The 19,839-nt window shown below is 43.9% G+C and overlaps 1 protein-coding gene across 1 annotated transcript in view; it reads right to left on the reverse strand.

Moving 5' to 3' along the window:
• The window catches only part of DNAH17 (dynein, axonemal, heavy chain 17), a 184,248-nt gene extending 165,728 nt beyond the window's left edge, over positions 1-18,520 (reverse strand). The window contains exons 1-10 of the mRNA XM_015416991.1: positions 18,182-18,520; positions 16,072-16,265; positions 15,325-15,517; positions 15,125-15,224; positions 14,912-14,997; positions 8,213-8,338; positions 6,033-6,188; positions 5,556-5,642; positions 4,994-5,161; positions 4,573-4,689 (exon numbers count right to left, since the gene is read on the reverse strand). Coding sequence (XP_015272477.1) covers positions 4,573-4,689; positions 4,994-5,161; positions 5,556-5,642; positions 6,033-6,188; positions 8,213-8,338; positions 14,912-14,997; positions 15,125-15,224; positions 15,325-15,517; positions 16,072-16,265; positions 18,182-18,520 — 1,566 coding nt within the window. The remainder of the gene's footprint in view (positions 1-4,572; positions 4,690-4,993; positions 5,162-5,555; positions 5,643-6,032; positions 6,189-8,212; positions 8,339-14,911; positions 14,998-15,124; positions 15,225-15,324; positions 15,518-16,071; positions 16,266-18,181) is intronic.
• Between the last annotated feature and the right edge of the window lie 1,319 nt (positions 18,521-19,839).

Below are 19,839 nucleotides of genomic sequence, written 5' to 3' on the forward strand. Positions count from 1 at the left end.
GTCCATCAGTGGCTATTAGCCACAAGGTATAGATAGGGACTCTGGGGCAAGTGATGCTCTGTCATCTTGGTGCTTGGGGGGGTCAACAGTGGGAGGGCTTCTAATGTCCTGGCCCCACTGGTGGACCTCCTGATGGCACTGGTATTTCTGGCCACTGTGTGATACAGTGTTGGACTGGATGGGCCTTTGGCCTGATCCAACATTGGCATCTCTTATGTTCTTATGTTCTTCCTGCAACAAGCTTGCTCTTTCTGCCATTTCTATTTGAAGTATGGAAATAAATGAAACTTCTTTTCATAACTGTATTTGAATGAATCATATTTATGTCATGTCATCATTTTTCAGATGAAACATGCATAGTTCCTTGAAACACTTTCCTCACCTTATTGATTTCTCATTTATTATTATCTATGCTGTTTTCCTTTAACCTTCTACGGTTGATTAGTATGAAATAGATTTCAAGCACGCAGAAGAACAGCCAATTGCTTTTACTAATGATAACTCAGAATAGAACACATTGGCAGGAAAGCAATTTTAAATAAACATTAGGCATGTATGTTAAATTCTGGTAAATCTTTTTTTTTAAGTTCTGAATATGGTTATCAGGAAGTGGTGAGACTTCAGCTCTCGACTTCTTTGCCCCAGGGACCTGCATTTGGATCGTTAATAAAATCTGCGATATTTTGAGGTGCTGTGTGCAATGAAATTACTGTTTAATCTGGCAAGATTCCAAGCCTTTCCATGGAGTCAATAAATATTAAATTCTACTCTAATTCTCTGAAACTGGAAATTCTAGGTTATGGATGCCGGGAAGATGTTCCTATTCAGAAGAAGGTGTTTTCTAATTAAGTAACTATATGGTTTAAATTTGGCATCAGAATCACAAGGGAATATCATCTGAAGTCTTCATGAGCAAATTGCCTTATACCTTGAGGCACAAAATACAGATATTTAATGCTAAGGTTCTAAAGCAATTCCTGTATGGTGTGGAAATTTGGATTCAGGCCACTTTTGAAAAAATGGATTCCTTCCAGTATGACTTTTTCCGACGCTTATTGCCTATTCCTCGGGCATAGCACTGAAAGTGGAACTAGGCGAATTATCGATGGAAGCTAGGGCTTGGATTAAAGCATTTTTCTTTAAAGTAAAGGTTTTAAAATCTGAGGGAGGATCTACTCTACTTGGGCATATCCAGGCAGATACACATTACAGCCAATGGGATCAGCTATTGAAAAAGAAAATGAAATGCCTAGGAATAACAAATGATATGATTAAAAATACAGAAACTAAAGACATTAGAAGACAAATTAAAACTGGATATTACAAGTACGTCTATTAGGGCGTGCAGGGTATGTTCGACACTTCATTTGGGAATTGCCCTCCCAATGCAACTGCCGAAATATTTTTATCAACTCACAGTCCCAAAACTAAGAAGAACTTTTACTTTGGCAAGACTGAATGTTCTTCCCTCGGTAATTTTGGAGGGCAGATATAATAAAGTATCATACTCTGACAGAACATGCAGATGCTCATATCATACAATCGAAACCATTGAACATATGATTATGGAGTGCCCTATATTCGATGAGTTGAGGGCTAATTTATTCACCTCTTTACTTAAAGGTATGGAACTGCTAAATGTGCGAGCCCAGGTGTCATGGGTACTATCAGATACCAATGATCGTGTCACCCTCTCAGTAGCAAAATTCATAGGCACAATAAAGAGAAATAATACTAAGGTCTTTTAAAATATTTTCTTTGGTTCTAATTTCTGCTTAATGTGATAGCCATATGAGCAGTACGAGAGAGAGAGAGAGAGAGAGAGAGAGAGAGAGAGAGAGAGAGAGAGAGAGAGAGAGAGAGAGAGGGGTGTGGCGGGTGAGAGTGGAGAGCAGTTCTCTCAGAGCTTTCTCGGCCCCACCTACCTCACAGGGTGTCTGTTGTGGGGAGGGGAAGGGAAAGGAGTTAATAAGCCACTCTGAGGCCCCGGTCACATGGGAGGATTTGCCCCGCGAAACGGATGGGTTGAGGGTGGATTAAACCAGCGCTATCAGATGCCAACATCTGGCAAGTGTTGCACCCCCACCCCCAACCCGTCCCTTCCGGCCAAAAACGCAGATCAAAAAGGTACTAGGGAAAATGTAGTACCTATCAAAAGATCCGCAGCAAGGCCGGGCCTGGGATCGCGGACGTGCCGGCAGCCTGTGTTATTTGAGGGACTGCCGGACTGCGCATGTGCACAAATACTCCAGCAGCCTTGGCTCGCCCGTTTTTGCCTCGCTTCCCCCAGCCATGTGATTGCGCCGGACAGAATATGTGCAGTGGGTTGAGGGAAGCGTCTGATCCCGATGCTGTGCTTTCCTTTGGTGCGGCTCTAAGAAGCCGCACTTCCGACGTGGCTTTTCCCGCCGGTGTGACCAGGACCTGAGACTCTAAGTGAAGGGCAGGGTATAAATCCATGGGAAACAATGCGCATGCCGTGGTCTAGGCTCCACGTGGACTTTCTCAGCCCATTCCAGGGACAGACTTTTCTGATCATCGTGAACTCCTACTCCAAATGGCTAGAGGATGTTCCTGTATCCACCATGTCCTCCACCGTCATCATCCGTGCACTCTGATGCCTTTTTGTTATGCACAGGCTTCCCAACACCATCGTGTCAGACAATGGGGCCCAGTTCACGTCGGTGGAGTTCCAGCGGTTCCTGGCCGACAAGATCATTTGGCACGTCACATCTGCTCCGTTCCACCCCTCGATCAATGGCAAGCTGAGAGGATGGTGCAAACAACACAAGACAGTCTCTGCTGGATAACCCAGGGAGACTGGCACACCTGAATGGCTGCTTACTTGCTACAGCAGCATGTCACGCCCCACTCTGCAACACAGTGCAGCCCAGCGGAGCTCCTGATGAACAGGCGGCTCACCACACAGCTTGACAGGCTGCACCCGGACCTGTCTCTAGGGGATACTCAGCAACCCGACGCAGGAGAGGTGAGAGCGTTCCAGCCAGGAGATATGGTCTATGCCCGGAACTACAGCAGGGACCCAGCCTGGGTTGCAGCAACAGTATCCAGGGCAATGGAGCTGGTGTCCTACAAGGTGGCCACCCCTAATGGTTGGAACCTACAGCGTCACCTGGATCAACTTTAGCGCAGATGGTTGGAGAGGGCACCGGTGGCAGTCCAATGCTAAGCAGTCCTGAGCCCATGACTGCACCTGATGTGCAGGAGACAGTTTTGCAGCAGGCTCCAGATGACCCCACAACTCAACTGTCGGAGATGAGCGGTGCTCAGGTAAGCCTTCCTGACTCCTGCACAGAGACTGCTGTGACACCAGAGGCATCACAGCTGGCCACACTGGAGTGTAGCTCACCTGCACCAAGCAATGAACTCAGACATTCCCAGCGGGTGCTGGCACCACCCTGCTACCTGCAGGACTATGCTTGCAACCAGGTGCAACCCTGTCTTAGGGGGGAGGGGGGTTGTGTAGTGAGAGCTTCAAATGAACAAGCATTGTTAGAGAGGCTCCTAGCAGCTACAATTCAGATTGGCCGCCCTTGCAGAGCAGTCCAGTCAGGTAACTACAAATGAAGTCTCCTAGGTTCTTATTGGTTTATTTGTATGTTGCGGGTGTGTTTGGGACTGGGGCTTTTGAATATAGTTGCGGCTCGCCACATGTGTGTTTGTTCTTAATGTTACTGAAATAAAGAGCCATGCTGAAACCATGATAGTCTTATGAACCCACTACTTAACACTTCTGTTTTCTCACTTCCCTGTCTGATGGAGGGGGACAAGGCCAGGGCCCTTTTTGCTTTTCAGTCTACCCTCCATGGAGGTTATATAAGATAATACCTGATGTGGAGAAATAAAAAATCCCCCCCCCCCATTATTAGGAGGCATAAAGGACAAAGAGCCATGAATAGCTCCTTTGGAATAATAGACAGTATGTTGATATTTTAAATGGGAAAATTATGTTTACATGGCACTGAAAAGTCTGAGGAAGTCAGCATTCATAAACCCATAAACAATTCTCATTTCCTTAGATCTCACTCTTCCCATTTACTACATTGGTGGTCTTTAATGTAAGAGGAGCTGCTTACATCCCCTAGTCTGTTTGCATACCATTTTTGCATACTCTCTCCAGACCTACACTCCTGATTTTCTTTTACTCTTGTCGCTCACTGGAGTGTAAGCATTGGTGCTGTGGTGCCAGCAACAGCCTGTTCCTATTTCTCACGCATTCTTGCCTCATAAAAATGCTTATCTGGTACTTGCAGAGGTGAGATAGAGTTGAGGCCCCATTGGTCTTCCTGTTTGACATTCTAAAGGACTTTTTTGTTTATTTGGAAGTTACAGCAACCCTTCCCTGGCCTTAGAACAGAAAAAAGAAAATGGGTCTTCCATGCTTCCAGGGATAAGAGGCTTCTTTACCTGCAGGAGTACAAGCTATTGTTTATTTCACTATAGTTAAATAATATCTAGATATTAGATTTAGTTACTTCATATATATTCCACTCTTCTCAAAGAGACTCAAGGCAAATGAAAAGCATGGATCCCACACACAGGTATGTGTACCTTAACAGCAGACTCCAAGCCGGAGCAGTCAACAAATCCTTGATAGAAAATGGTGGCCAGCCGTCTGTCCAAATCCTGAATTTTGATCTGGAAGTCTGCAAAATCTTCAACAAATTGCTTTGAATGATGATCAAAAATGAATTAGGTTAGCCAGTATACCTTTAGTTTAATTTTTATAAGCTAGTTTGTTAAGGGCACAATCCTAAAGCCCATCTGGAAACTGCTTAGGATTGCAATTAAGACCATGGGCTTTAGGATTGCAATTAAGACCATGGTGGAATAACATGGAGATATGTCAGTGCACCTCAGAGACAAGCTATGTAGCAGCCTATTGATACTACACCAGTATAAACCCAACACTGGTGCAGCTGCACCAACCCAGGAAACAGAAACAGGCAGTTCAATACTGAAATGAACTAACCTCATCTGCTGGATCTAAAGGATCATATTTACATTCAGCAAACACCTTGATAAATTCGAGGACCTCTTCATAAATTTGAACCACCTGGCTTCCTAGAATATTGCCTCTCACACCACCCAGCTCAATTTTCTCCAGTTTGAGAAATTCAATTGAAGTAACATACAGTTCCTGAAAAAAGAAAAGGAAGGAAGGAAGGAAGGAATATATGCCAAACAGAAATATAATGAGATCTGATCAATAGCATCAATATTAATGGTTTCAATATAATCACATTCTCCAGTTTTTATTTTAAAAAATATTATTGGATTGGATCCTGTTATTCATGTGATGCAAAAGGCTCTTCTGTCATCAGAAGAGGCTCTTGTGTTGATAGAACATCCTGTGCCTTAAAGGAATACAATGGCACCAATGGAACATAAGAAACGCCAATGTTGTATCAGGCCAAAGGTCCATCCAGTCCAATAAACAGGCAGGATTCAATGCATTGTTCATGAAAATCAATTTTTCTTAATGTTAACTATTACTGTAGCAATTCTGTATTTTGGGTAAACTAAATTCTCACCTCTACTGTTTTTAGTCTGTGAAAAAATGCATTCATTCTAGCAAAGACAAGGGTAGAAGGGAACTCCCAATATTGGGGCTCCTTGTCCTGCAAATACAAAGAAAAAGAGAGCCATGTTATAGGATGGGCTGCAGGTAAAAGGATATTTTTGGTTATAGCAGAATCTCTCAGTTAAATGCTCCAACCGGTATTTGTGAAATGAAAAGTTACCAACTGCAGTGCTGTGAGCAACAGTAGCATGTTAACATTCTGGTACTCCTAGGAGAAGCAAAGTGCCAGAGTTGAATATGAGTTTATCTGCACATACGTAAAAGAAATGTAAAAGGGGACTATTTCATTTGGAAATTGTATAGTTGGGATAAATGTAATTAAATAATCTCCCACTTTAAATTGGATGAATTATATATAATGTTTGCATTAGGAAGCTCTGAATAATGTTTCCTTTAAGAAAACTGTGCAGTGGCGGCAGTAACTAACCTGAAAAAATGTGGGCATCATATCTGAGCAGCAAATGTCATAGGTCTTGTAGAGTTTCTCTATCACAGAGATTCCCAGCTTGATCCCTCCCAGTACTTCTTCAATCTCACTTTGTAAGCCTTTCAGTACCTCTTCAGGACTTAGAAAGTTACGTGTCTAAATAGAAAAAGAGGCAATCAAAGACAATGCAGAGCATGTTTAAAAAACGCAGAGCCTTTTAAAATTTAGCACTATAAAGACATGTTATGATGGGTTGATTCTTTGCTGATAGTCATATCACTTTCATCAGTTAGCAGCCAAGGAAGTTTCAACATGCCTGTTACACTGCTTCTATTTAGTTTTTTGGTTCTGCTTTTTTTAATAAAAGAAAATGAAAAATAGTAAGGATTCAAGATGTGCTAATTAGCTGCCTTTTACCTGCTCATTGTGTCATTACCTGGAACGTGTTCACCACAATAGATCCCTTCTTCCCAAGTTATTAGTAGTTATTCCAGCTGCTCCTCTACCTTCAAATGTACTTCTCCAGTGAAAGGGCAATACCATTCAACTTCCACAGACCTGGCAGGCTGAGCAGTGGAAATGGCCAGGGAGGTCGTAACCTATACTATTGTCTTCCAATCCTAACTTGGGCATTCTGACCCCTCTCTCCTTCCTCCATTGCTAAAACAGAAGTGCTGGCAGGTAACAGCTGCAATGGTTCCTGAGCCCAAAGGAGTAATTGACATAGTCCCTTCCTGCACTGACAGCTTGCTCTGGAGAACCCGAGGAGATAAGTATTTATTTATTTATTTATTTTATACCCCGCCCTCCCTGCCAAAGCAGGGGAATTGACTTCACAGTCACACACATTCCCTCTGCACTGATTTTCCTCCCTCGTTTATTTATTTGTGTATTCTGTATGCATTCTGCATCTACAAGCAAAACCCACATTTTTGGAGCTAACTGGCTGTTTTGTCTAAGATGAAGAGAAAGGCGAACATCTTTCAAAACTTTTAACTGCAGACCCAACTCCTCCCTCCCTCCCTCCCTCCCTCCCTCCCTCCATGATTCTGCAAAAGAAAAGGAAGGGAGGGGGAAATCCAGGGCCACACATCCACGACTGCGACGGAGGACACGTCCTTTTTTGTCTTTGGAGAAGGAGGGAAAGAAAACAGAACACAGAGGGAGCGTCAACCTAAAGAGAGAGAGATGGAAACTGGGGAGGGCAGTGGGCGGCACTTAAATACCCACAGAAATAATTCTACTTTAGAAAGGATTTGCGGTTCAAAAGTGCATGAGAACAAAGAATCTCAGCAAAAGGAGTTTTGGTAACTGCAGGGCAACAGTGTGCTGGAAGTGGTCTGAATGCAGATTCCTGTAAAACAAATGTAGAAACAAGAAAAAGCCCTGACACAAACCAGAAGTGAAAGCAGGAGGGAATGTGGTACAGAAGAATAGGATGTGCTCAGAAACCAAGGCAAAATACAGGTGCAGAAAGGGCCATACTTTCTATTGCCTTCATGGGATCAGGACTGCAAGGAATGAGAAAGGCAAATGCACTTAGGGTCAAACTACATATAACATTAAAAGGCACCCTTGGTTGGGGGGATTTGGAGCAAATGCAAGGACAGGCTAAAAACAACAACCCTCCTCACCATTTCCAAGAAACCAACCCCCAGAGCTGCTATTGTGTGTGTGTGTGTGTGTTTGTTAGGAGTCTGTATTACCTGTCAGGCCACCTGTGCCTTCTGTAACTCTGAAGAATACACTGGATGATCCAATCACGGATCTCTCATTGAAAGTGCAATTTGCCCCTTAGTGGGACCAGTCATTGGAAATCGTTCTAATAGCTCTCCATGGGGATATGTGTGTCTGGGGTCTGCTTCAGACCTATCTTTCTGTTAGACGGAGAATGCCCATGGAAGCAGTAGAATGGTGGGTGACTGTGCCTGTCTGTACGGAATCTGTGGTGAATGTGGTGTCCCTCTAATGATATAACCCACAGTGGTCACTACCCTTTTGCTCTCTGCCATATGTGATGACAATGAAATATGATCTGTTTTTAAATTTTTATCACCCTCTCAATGTCTGTGGTACAAAAAGAGCTGAAAGTATATTTGAGCATCCTGGATACCAAAAAACAGGACACATAATGATAAAAACCCTCCTCAATTGAGGGCTATATTTTCATAAAACAGTACCATTTCAATGACGAGGTTACAGATCTCCTGCAAAATGACAATGATCCGGGATGGAGTATTGTAGTATTCAGAGTTGGCCCAGATCAAGCATATGGTGTACATAACACTGTTGATGAATGGGGGCAGCTGTGTGGACACAAAAATTTCATTCAGTTAGGGTTGCAGGAAAGTCAAATATACATACAAGATATGACATTTAACTTGCTGCCCATCAATAGCTGATTATCTTGTTTATAACTTTACTCAGGGCCAAACTACACATTACAAGTTACAATGCAGCTGCAAGTATCCAGTGACAATTCCTTTTAGAAGTGCTGCAGGGGCTTAATTCTGATCAGGACTACAGCATGGGGGGGGGGGGAGAGAGGCTTGTTTCTTTCTTCTCCTGCTGTTTTCCTGAGCCAAAATGGTATGTGGAAGGCAGGAGCTACTCCCCCCCTTTACTTGGCCCCGCCCCCTTTACTGAACTGGACTCCTATGCCACTTCTTAATGAAATTGCTACTGGGAACTTACAGCTGCAGTATGTCTGCTAGTCCCTTTGGTGAGCTCGTATAATTTGGTAACGTGTACTTTTGCCTTCAAAGTACTTACTTTTCCTCAGTCTGGAGAACAAACCCGCTGATAAATATTGTCACTAGCCTCAACTGTCAGGTTACCAGAAGTTCAATGGAGTTTATTGAACTATTACAGGCCTATTACCCATCTGTGTTTTCTGTTGCTTTCAGTGTATATGTCCATTGTGCTTTTTCCCATTTCTGCATATGATTTCCTCCCTTTAGTGCTCACTTCGCTTTCTGTTCCCATTCCCCCATGTTTTCTGCGAGCACTGTTATGGCAATTTTTTTTGTTTCCTCCAAGTCAAAGTGTATCCAAGAGTATAATGATTTCATCAGGTTCCCCCCCAGCGCTTTGCTGCCCCTTGACCCCTACTCCCCTGCCAACATCAAAGTTGTTCTGCTCATTCAACCACCTTCCACCATCCCCCCTTCTTCATTGCCATACAACCACCATTTTTAATTATTTCCTCCATAGTTTTAAATGTTTGATTTAATGGTACAAGACTAATGATAAAGTGCTAATCAAGAGTTTAAATCCCCATAAACCAATGTCCAGTGTAGTAATCCTATGTGCAGTTATTATGGGGTTAGAGGGCCATTGAACTCAGGACTTACTTCTGAGTAAAGGTGCACAGGATCAGAGTACTGCACACCTTTTGCTTCCAGCATCTCCCTTATCCTTATTTGCTTCCAGCATCTCCCCTTTCCCTTGTATATCTTCTTGAGGGAGCCAGAGTCTGCCTTTAAAAAACCTCAGGGTGGAGGCTTTAGAAAGCAAGTGGGTTGTGAGTGTGTGTGTTTGTGTGTGCGCACGTGATTATCTTGGTACCATCTGCCTTAAAGAATGGGGGGGGGGGTATTTGCAGTGCCTAGCGGTGGCTTCATTCAAGGCATTCTTGTTCACCCTTTTCAGGTCCGGTGCCAGGTTTTTTTGCACACTCCGTGAGGCTACCTTCTGGCGCCCCCCCCCCCCCAGTGTGCTCCCCAATTTTCAAACATAAATGAATTTTAAGAAGAATGAAAAACAGAAAATTTGGAATTGCTAATTTCTTTTTTTTAATTGTGAGAACAAGTAATAAAATCTCTGATATTCTCTCTCAAACAGAAAACACAAATCACAAAGCATTTTGAAAAATCCTGTTAATTGTGATGTTGAAATTTAAGTCTCTTTAATGTTTCCATTTCAGGCACATCAGACACAAACCTCACACACACACACCAGGGCACTCAATGGGTCACAAGTCTGTGCATGTTAAATGATGCATTTAAAAATCACATCATTTTACTTTAGATTAATCCATAAGCAAGCTCAAGGTCAACATGTGCTGACTGGTTTGCAAACAATCCTCATTCTTATCAGTTAATAAGACGTGGATCTGGGAGACTCAGGTTTGAATCCCCTCTCTGCCATGGAAGCTCGCTGGGTGACCTTGGGTCAGTCACACGCTCCTGTGAGACTGGTTAGTAGAAGAGAGCATGACTGGCCCATGCTATGAGAGCCATTACATGCAATGCCATCCTAAGCAAAGTTACTCCCTCCTAAATCCACTGAAGTCAATGGGCTTAAAGAGTAGAACAAAGTTTGAGTCCAGTGGCACCTTTAAGACCAACAAAGTTTTATTTGAGGTATTTATTTATTTATATACTGCCCTCCCCATGGATGGGGCTCAGGGCGGTTTACAATAATCTCAATCTAGTACCATTAAAACAACAATTAAAATAACAATTTAAAATAATAAGACCATAAAATACCAGTCAAACAAGATTAGTTAGCCTTCATGTGCACACACACTTTTTCAGATGCAGTGAAACAAAACTTCAGCCATTACATCTAGGTAGAGAGGGGGAGCAGTGTTAGAAAGGCTAGTTAGAGTCAAGATGCATAAGTAACTGGGTGACCATATGTAATGGCTGAAGAAGTTTTGTTTCATTGTATCTGAAGAAGTGTGCTTTGTACACAAAAGCTTATACCTTGATTAAAACTCTGTTGGTCTTAAAGGTGCCACTGGACTCGAACTCTGTTCTGCTGCTTCAGACCCACACGGCTCCCCACCTGGGCTTAAAGGGTGTAACTCTGCTGAGGATGGCACTGTGGGCCCCGTTTAAGTAGAGAAGGACCTTCCCAACTGGATCTCTCTAACTCCAGCATGCTCAGTTGTCTTTTTCTATTCTACATGCATAATCTGTAAAGCATCCTACAGGAAGGGGGGGGGGTGCATTTTGAACATTGTGGCCTAAAAATGATGAGGGCTGTGTGGCGTCCTTCCTATTGGGGCGGACTGTTTTTCCTACTCTGTGATGTGCTTGCTTATAGGGGAAACGGTTTTTCCTTTAATTCACACTTTGTGTATATAAACTTGGTAGTTTCTGCTGTCACCAGGAGTTAAAAATTCCAAAGCTCTCTCCTTTGGTAGTGTAACCCAGGGTCTGGGCACTTCAGAGGACTATGTGGCCCTGAGGAAGAACTGTACTGAATACTGGGAATCCTCGTGCCGCCTTCCCGTACGCAGCACCTGCTGGTGGCACCCTTACAGTGGGGGCGGTGAGCAGCAGGAGGCGTCAGCAGCGAAAGAAGCTGTTGGGGCGTGGGCTGCTTCGTCACGGCTTCCACCTCCTGGTCCGGCCGGCCACTCCGCAGCACAGCCGTGCGCTCTTGGTCAGGCGCGGGTGGGGAGTTCCTGCTGGTGCTGCCAGTACGGCGCAGGGGCAACTTTTCCTTTCCCCCTCCGGGTTCCCTTTGCTGGGCGGCTTCTCAGCTCGCCTCCTGGAAGGGTTAAGGGAGGGAGGGAGGCCAGCGGCTGGTGGTCCCGTGAACTTGCCGTTCTAGGCAAGTGCGTAACTCAGGTATATGGAAGTTCCGCCCCGGCCCTTTTATCTATATAGTCACTTTGTCAGGATTGTAGCTAATTAATTTCAAGTCTCTGCCCTGCAGTGGGGGATCCCCAATTTGTCTCCACACCTAAACACAGCATTTTTCATTTGTTCAGTTAACGTTTTGCAGGCATAACTCACTAAGCCTCAACACAAAGTGACTTGGTGTAAAGTTGGAAATGCTCTTGCACTGAGGATTTTTTATTATTATTAAGGACATGGCAGTGAAATTAGTGGGTAACACATGTCAGCACTACCAAGATGGTAACCAGCGAATAAGCACAAATGAGAGAATATCAAGGAGAAATGGTGAATATTTTCAAAAAAGGATCTCAAAGCCAAAGTGTCCAATCAGTGAACTAATGTTAAAGTGCACATGCAAACACTGAGCACCAGGAACTTGAATAGAAGGGTTTAACTTAATGCCACTGTGCAGTTGTGATATAGCGACTGTGCAGAGCAAAAATAGAAACAAAAGTAGTTCAGCCCCACCACCACGACAAGTGACGTCCCTGCCCTAAGTAGGGAAAGTCCATTTTTTTGTTTTTGGCTGCAGAATAGCAGCACTGTTCAAAGGGTGAATGTAATGTATCCAGTCCATACAAGTCCAAAGACAAATGTCGAGCTTCGCTCCAAGAGACAATGGACTATGCGGATCCTAGCCCGCTCCAATCAGGGGGCTAGGTTCCCGGCAGGGAGCCTATGGGACTCTCGGCCACTGTAAATAACCTATAGGGAAGTAGGGGTGTGTTTTGGGTGGCGGTTTCTTGGGGGATATAAGCCGGCCCGCGAGCCGGCCAAAGTTGTCTTGTTCCGGATAGAATAAAGTACGCTTTGCTGAAATCACTCTCCGTTTGCATACTTTTCAGTGAAGCTAGCTTAAAGATCATGGGGATGGAACATTTGTGAATACAGTTTGTACATACATAGGTGTAGTGGGCAAGTGTGCATAGACAAAGGGAAGCGTCTAGGCACTTTGCTCCACTGCCCACTCTGCACGCTTTGCTTAGGTTGCCAGGTCACCTCACCGCAAAGGGGGGGGTGTTTGAGGGGCATTCCAGGACATTGCCGATCCGATGATGTCACCCAGAAGTGATGTCATTGCATCGGCGATGCCACATGGCAATGCTCTGGTTTAAGGGCAAAACTCTACGGTCTTAGGCCAATTTTAACATAGAAGTTTGCCCTCAAACCAGAGCATCGTATGCAATGTCCCTGATGTGATGACGTCACTTCCGAGTGACATCATCACATCAAGAATGTCATGCCGGGATGTAGCTGTTTGGGGGTGGGGTTTCCCCTGCTGGCCAGGTGGCTGGTGGCAGGCAGAAGCCCCAAAAAGCAGGGGAACCCCCACTGGGACATGGGGACTGGCAACCCTATGCTTTGCCCTGTGGTCAAGTCATGGGCTCAGGCAGGGCTTTTTTTGTAGAAAAAGCCCAGCAGGAACTCATTAGCATAATAGGCCACACCCTGACAGGGCAGCTCATTAGCCTATTAGGCCACACCCCCATGCCTTCCCTTGGCTTGCCTGGGTGCTCTGTGACTGCAGGGAGCCCAGGCAAGCCAGCCCTTGGACAGGCCGGAGAAGGCACAGGGAGGCATTTAAATGCCACCCCGATCCTTCCAGGACCACCCCTGGCCCACCCGCCTCGGAGTCGCCAGCGAGGTTGCTCTCCAGGCCTTCCCTCTGTAACCATGTACCCAGAGGTTTTGGCTGTAGTGGGCGTGGCCAACTCTGAAGCCAGCCGGAACTCCGTTCCTGTGCGTTCCTGCCCAAAAATAGCCCTGGAGGGTTATCGTAGCATGCACACAGGAGCAAATCTGGCAGCAACATCAGTACAGGTGAAGCTATGGGGAAGCATTAGTTATTCTACTGTAAAATATTTAACATAAGCTTAACTATTGGAATGGATAGCTTAGTGAGCACTGGCATTCTCTGTCACAAGTGCTCTTGAGTTTAACTAGGAATCCTTCTGTGGCTGACCTTTCAGCTGCAGTGATAAGGATTGCCTTTCACCAATTTAGGGGGGTGAACCAGCTGTGTCCTCTTCTTCCAGAGGCCCAATTCACACATTACGAAATCCTTGTGTTCTCTCATGTGTCCATCCCAGGTCCTGTTGATCAAATCTGCTCTTGGAATTTTGTACTTAATTCCCAGATACATGTGGACCCAATTCTGATTGAGACTGTAAAAGTTTACCAAAATATACTAAGGCACAGGGTTTTACCCTAACAGGGCAAACAAAAATCGCCCAACAGGAGACAGAGGGAGAAAGGTCTCTTTCCTGTTTTCTAAAAGAACAAAACAAAATTCTAAACAAAAAGACTTCAGTTAGAACTGCCACCAGGTCCCTTATTATGCAGTTGCCACCAACCCAGGAGAAAGGGAACCCAAAACTCCTGTCTGATTTTGGAACAAAACCTTAGCTTATCCAGCCTAACTGAAACATAAGGCATTAATACGAAGTTACCTTTCCCCAAAGACAAAGTTGCAGTTGATCAGCATACGTAGTAGTCACTTCTTAGCCTATCCAGGCATAAGTAAGCTGGAACACTATAGTTTGGGGTACTGAACTACTGGACCATACTAGGCTCAGCAGTCACAGCCCCAGTGAGGATTGCCACTGGTACTATTGACAAAGGTATGTCTCTAGCACCAGGCAACCAAAACCATAGCTGGAGTGGCACGGATTCTTATAGGAAACTGACCCCTCCTTGCGTTAGGCCCTTACCCAATGGCGGATCAGAAAGGTGATGTCAACCTTCCTAGGTTACCATGTAACCAGCACCCCATAATATCCCATGCCAACCCATAATATTACAGCAACAAGGAGGGAATCGAAAGCTATCTGCAGCATAACTCTAGACCCGCCTACATGCCGGTGTTGCAGGGTTAATTGGCTGGAATGTGCCTAATGGTCAGCATCCCAGTCTCCTTATCAGCCACAGCTGGGAGCAATTTCTCCCACAATATGTTATTTTCTCAAGAGAAGTTGGATGGACCAACTAGATACATGCAGCTCCCTGCACCAGCCTTCATAAAGCGCCAGACCGTGGATCAGTGAGGAGGGGAGTACTGGCTCTATCTACAGGCTGTGGGAAGGAGGCTGAAAACAGAAGGATGAATAACAGAACCTAGACCATTAGTTATACCAGAAATATGATGAATGACTGGCTTGTCCAGAGAACCTTAACAATAATACAGTTGGTTATATATGAGCAAGACAGTCTATAAGTCTCAAACAGTATTTCTAAATTTTTATATACCTGGGGGTATTCAACTTGTTCCATTTCTTCTAAGAGAACTTTTAGGGGCTGCAAGTACAAGTTAATATCATCGGCTTCCTTCAGTCCTGAATGAAAGCAAAGATATAAAGTGGGTGAATGAAGGAGAAGCTTCATCTTAATAATCCCAACAGCCATTGAACAATGGGATCCAATAGAATCTGCTAGTTATGATTGTAAGCAATAGGGTTATACCTGCAGATACATCCTTGAAAACATTCTTGAGTGCTGGCCAATAACAGCTCTTTGCCCTCTCCAAAATATCAGCAATCTTTTGTACTTGAGGGGCATACAGCTAGAAAAGAAAAGCATATATGTTCAAAACCATAACCGTAGCAACATACCTTCATTCCTATATAATTTTTAGCCAAGTCTGAAAATTACTATCATCATACCTGATCATTTATGCACTGCAGGTTAACCTGCCGACTGTACCAAAAATCAAACTCCACTTTGGGTAATGGGTTCAAACCATCTAAGAGAGGCTGTGCTGAGTCTTTGCTCAGGATGTCTCGGATCTGATGAGACCAGTCAATGATTATTGTTTCAATAGAATGTAATAAAGTACTGTCCACAGCTACAGAAAGACTGGAAAACCACAAAGAATAAGAATGTGGTGAAATGCAAACAGCTTTCATTTCTGATCAGTTGTGAAATAATAGTAAATGGATTTTTTAGCAAGTCACAAAACTAGATTCCTCGGCCCCATCAGCACTTTAATATGACCCATTTCTCTTCTTTACATTGCACAGTAATGTATTGACAAGACCTTTAGGTAGAAAAATCAAGGACTCTGCACTAAAACCCAAAGATCCTGCAATCAGCAAGCCCAGATTCTGTGATTAGATTCAGTTTTGTAAATTGGAATATCCATATGTACATGGATACACAGAGTGGTGTGCAGAATCCAGACATTTTCAGTTGATGGAAGTATTTGGGGATTGGTGGAAAGACGGGGGCAAACAGGAGAGATGAAAGGAGAAGGATGACTATGGAAGCATGCCAAAAATACATGCACTTCTCAACCTTCTCAATAATCTCTCTAGAGCCTTTAGGATTTTAATAAATGGGTCCTATATATGATGCCAACTCTTGTACAAAATACAAAATAACACTGGCATATGTTATTTAGAAGCACCCACCTGTCAAACATATCTGCTGCACTGTATAACATTTCGATGCGCTCTGGCAAAGGGAGCAGTGTTTTCCCTTTGATCTTTCCTCCCATCACAAACATCTCATTCTTTAGCCTGTGAGCCTGTCTTATAACATCTTCAGCTACCACTTGAGGCCACCCACCTAGGTTTTCACTCTTCATAAACAAGGAATAGAGTACCTAGAAGGAAAGGATCATTTTAAAGTTGCCACAGATATCTCTGTTTCATTTGTTACAGATCATGGGACCTGGATTACATCAGGATTAATAGCACTTTAAACTTTTCCTGAAGGATCCACTTGTTTCCAAAACAGCCCAATGCCTGAAACACCCTTATATGGGTAGGTTGAGTCTATATTCCTGTACTATACTTGCTGGTACATCATAGTTCTGCCAGTTGCTTCTGTGTTGCAAATCCACTTCATCAATGTACTCAGAACATCAGAACTGAGCAGAGACTGGATCCTCACCCAGTTGCCATGACTTGACAATAGGATTGCACTATTAGACATTGTTCTGCACTGCAGCCAATTGCTCTCATAGCTAGAGCTTTGCATAGAAAAGCCTTTATCTTGTGTAATTCATTGCCTTTTGACTTCACTGTTTACAATTTCTTATCTATACACATGTACCTTTATCTGCCATCTGAGGAGACCCAAGACCATGCTATGCCACAATGGATCTGTTAGTCTGTAAGGTGCCACAAGACTTCTTGTGTTTTCACTAGGATCCATTTACTAATATGTAACTGAAACCTTGCATTCTCTTTATCAAGCAACCTTCTTCACATTATTGAACCTTCAAATTTGTAAATATAGGAGACCCAACATTTGCATCTAAACAGGCACAAATGTTTCCACAGCCTAGCTGTAAGTGCATCTTACCTTTGAAGCATCGGTATATAATTAATTCCATCTGAAAAATAGTAAACTGAGGCTTTATTACTTCTGTGAAAAAACCCAACCCCTAATATTTAATGCGTGGAGCTGCGGTGGCTCAAGTGGTTAAGACACTGAACTGCAGGCTGTGGAAGGTCGGTAGTTCAGGAGTTCAAGACCCGAGTTGCCGCATGACGGAGTGAGCTCCCGTCTCTAGTTCCAGCTCCTGCCAACCTAGCAGTTTGAAAGCAAGAAATTGCAAGTAGATAAATAGGTACCACTTCAGTGGGAAGGTAACAGCGTTCCGTGCACCTTGGTGTTTAGTCATGCCGGCCACATGACCACAGAAACGTCTTCGGACAGTGCTGGCTCTTTGGCTTTGAAACGGAGATGAGCACCGCAACCCTAGAGTCGGATTCGACTGGCTTTCGAGTAAGGGAACCTTTACCTTTTTAATATTTAATGCAGGTAAGTAGACAATACAATACACAGGTAGCAAACCATGGGTCTAAAATATACTCCCTTTTAAAGTTTGTGTGAAGTTATCATTTTATAAATATGCTTTATGAAGATGTGCTGTAGTAATAAATTGCTGCAGAACTCAAATACTTAGGACTTGCTCTAGGAAATAAGATACCAATATGTAAATTAGGACCATAAAACCCCCTTTTTTTAAATCCTTTTTTCCTTTTTTTTTTTTTTAGAGGGACGTATTTATGGAGAATTCAGCCTTATCGACAAAGTGCTGCCGTAACACAGCATTATGATCTGGAGATTCCCTAATAATCTGGGGATCCTAAACTCTTTGTACAAACCATTACAAACCATATTTTGTCTCTAAGAGGTGCCTAGGCATTTTATCCTCATCACACCAGGGACTTAGGCTGTTATGCTTCGCGGAAGTGACTTGCTCAAAGCCATCTAGTGAGCTTTGCAGTTGAGAAGGGATTGGAATCTGGGTCTGCCTCTTCCATACCAACACTCTACAACAGTGAGTTACACTGGCATCACATAAGAAAAAAGAAGGATCTTTGTATAACTTCACAGCAGTTTGTCCTGAACTTTCATACAATATTGAGAACACTACTGGAGTGAGAACAAGAGGTAGAGTATGCCACAAACCCTCATCTGCAAATCAATATCCGTGTTTCTCTTAACAACCTTTTGGAAAGAGGGAAGTATTGAATAGTGATTGCTTAATGGAAATGGGAAGCTTACCTCTTCCACTACAGCCATCATCTGCTCTACAGGGGAAGGGCTGAGATCTCCTACTAAGAGTGCATCTTGGAAATTATCTTTAGTTATGTTTTCATGTTTCTTCTTCACAAAGTAAACCCCTTTATTCTTCAGCACTGATGGAAACCCAATGCAAGGGACTAGCTGTCCAGTAGGGTTGAGGGTGATCACCAGTGCCAACAGGTCTGGCTTCTCATAGAACTCGTTGAGCATGGCAAGGACATCCTCGCTTGTTGCAAACTTGGTCCATTTGTCAGGTTTCATACGGAGAGAGACAGTACAGCACTTCTCTATGAAGTCCAGGCGTTTATCAGTTGCCATCTTGATTCTTCAATGATTAACTACTTTGAAGACAAAATTGACAAGCTGAAAGTCTCTGTGCAAGTGACATATTTCTATATAATCAACATGTGGCTGGGGTGGGGGAAGGAAGTGAGCACATGAGCTGCCACCACTGCTTCCAGCCTCCACACTCTGAGCAAAACTTCATCACAGAGTCAATGTGCATACAGGGACCAGTGAGTGCTGCTGAAAAAGACAGAGTGGGTGTGTTCAGATGCGCCATTTGATCTGGTGTCGTGACAGTTCAGCAACAGATTTTATATGCACCATCACACAGTCAATATCTGCCTCCCGTCCCCAGCCATTTTTTTAGCGTTGGCAGTGTGCGCATAGGCGGAGCTCCGCTACCATGTCTAGAAAACTGACATTTAAATGGTCACTTGTTTTAGAGTTTAGATGAGTTTGGGATCTCACGGAGGCCATTTTCGGGTCAAACGTTTAAAGGGAAGTCTTTTGTTGGAGGGGTTGGATTGATTCGCCCTGGTGGTTCTGCACATGTGCCATGGTAGTTTCGCCCCCCCCATTCTACGGATGAGTGCCTATGCGCATGCGCAAACTGAGAAAAAATTTAAAAACCCAGTGGAAACGGCGGGGAGCGCTGCGACTGCGTGGTGAGGTGGGATAAGGGAGGTAAGTGTGATCACGATTATTATCAAATATAATCCGGTCAGAACCGGAGCAGTTTAACCTGCTCTCGGCATGCCGTCTGACCGCCCCCAGTGACTCAGTTGGAGGACAATTTTTTTTGCCTTCCAACTGGCCAGAGGTATATGAAAAGTTTATGCACACCACTGAGTCATTTGGGAAATAATGAAAGAAGACAAATGGTCTTTAAATGGATGTGAGGGGTGGCTCCCTAGGCAGGCCATACCCTCTCAGTTTTGAATATTTGAACCCAGTGGCTTCTCCCCTAGGTGAGGGGGGGCACAGGATGTGGGGAAAGAGATAATGATTTCCTCCCCCCTTGTACTTTGCCAGTCAAATTCACAGCCCCCTCTTTCTGCTGGTGCACTGAAACAGAAAAAACACCTTTCAGGGAAAATATACTGAATATTTTTTCCCTTTAAGTGATTGGGGATGGGGATTTTGATTGGGAAAATGGCTTTTAGGGAAATGGCTAAGTGTATTTGCCTGCACAATTTGGAACCCACCAAAAGTTTCATTACAGTACCTACTAAAACTGTCAGGAGATATCCCACTAGTATCCAGTATTACATCTAGCTTGGCCCTAATGCATAAGTTTTAGAAGATTCTGAGACTGCAGCTTACTGTTTTAATTTAACAAAAATACTTACTTA

The sequence above is a fragment of the Gekko japonicus genome, unplaced genomic scaffold (genome assembly GCF_001447785.1).
Source record: "Gekko japonicus isolate JY-2015 unplaced genomic scaffold, Gekko_japonicus_V1.1 scaffold518, whole genome shotgun sequence".
Taxonomy (NCBI): domain Eukaryota; kingdom Metazoa; phylum Chordata; class Lepidosauria; order Squamata; family Gekkonidae; genus Gekko; species Gekko japonicus.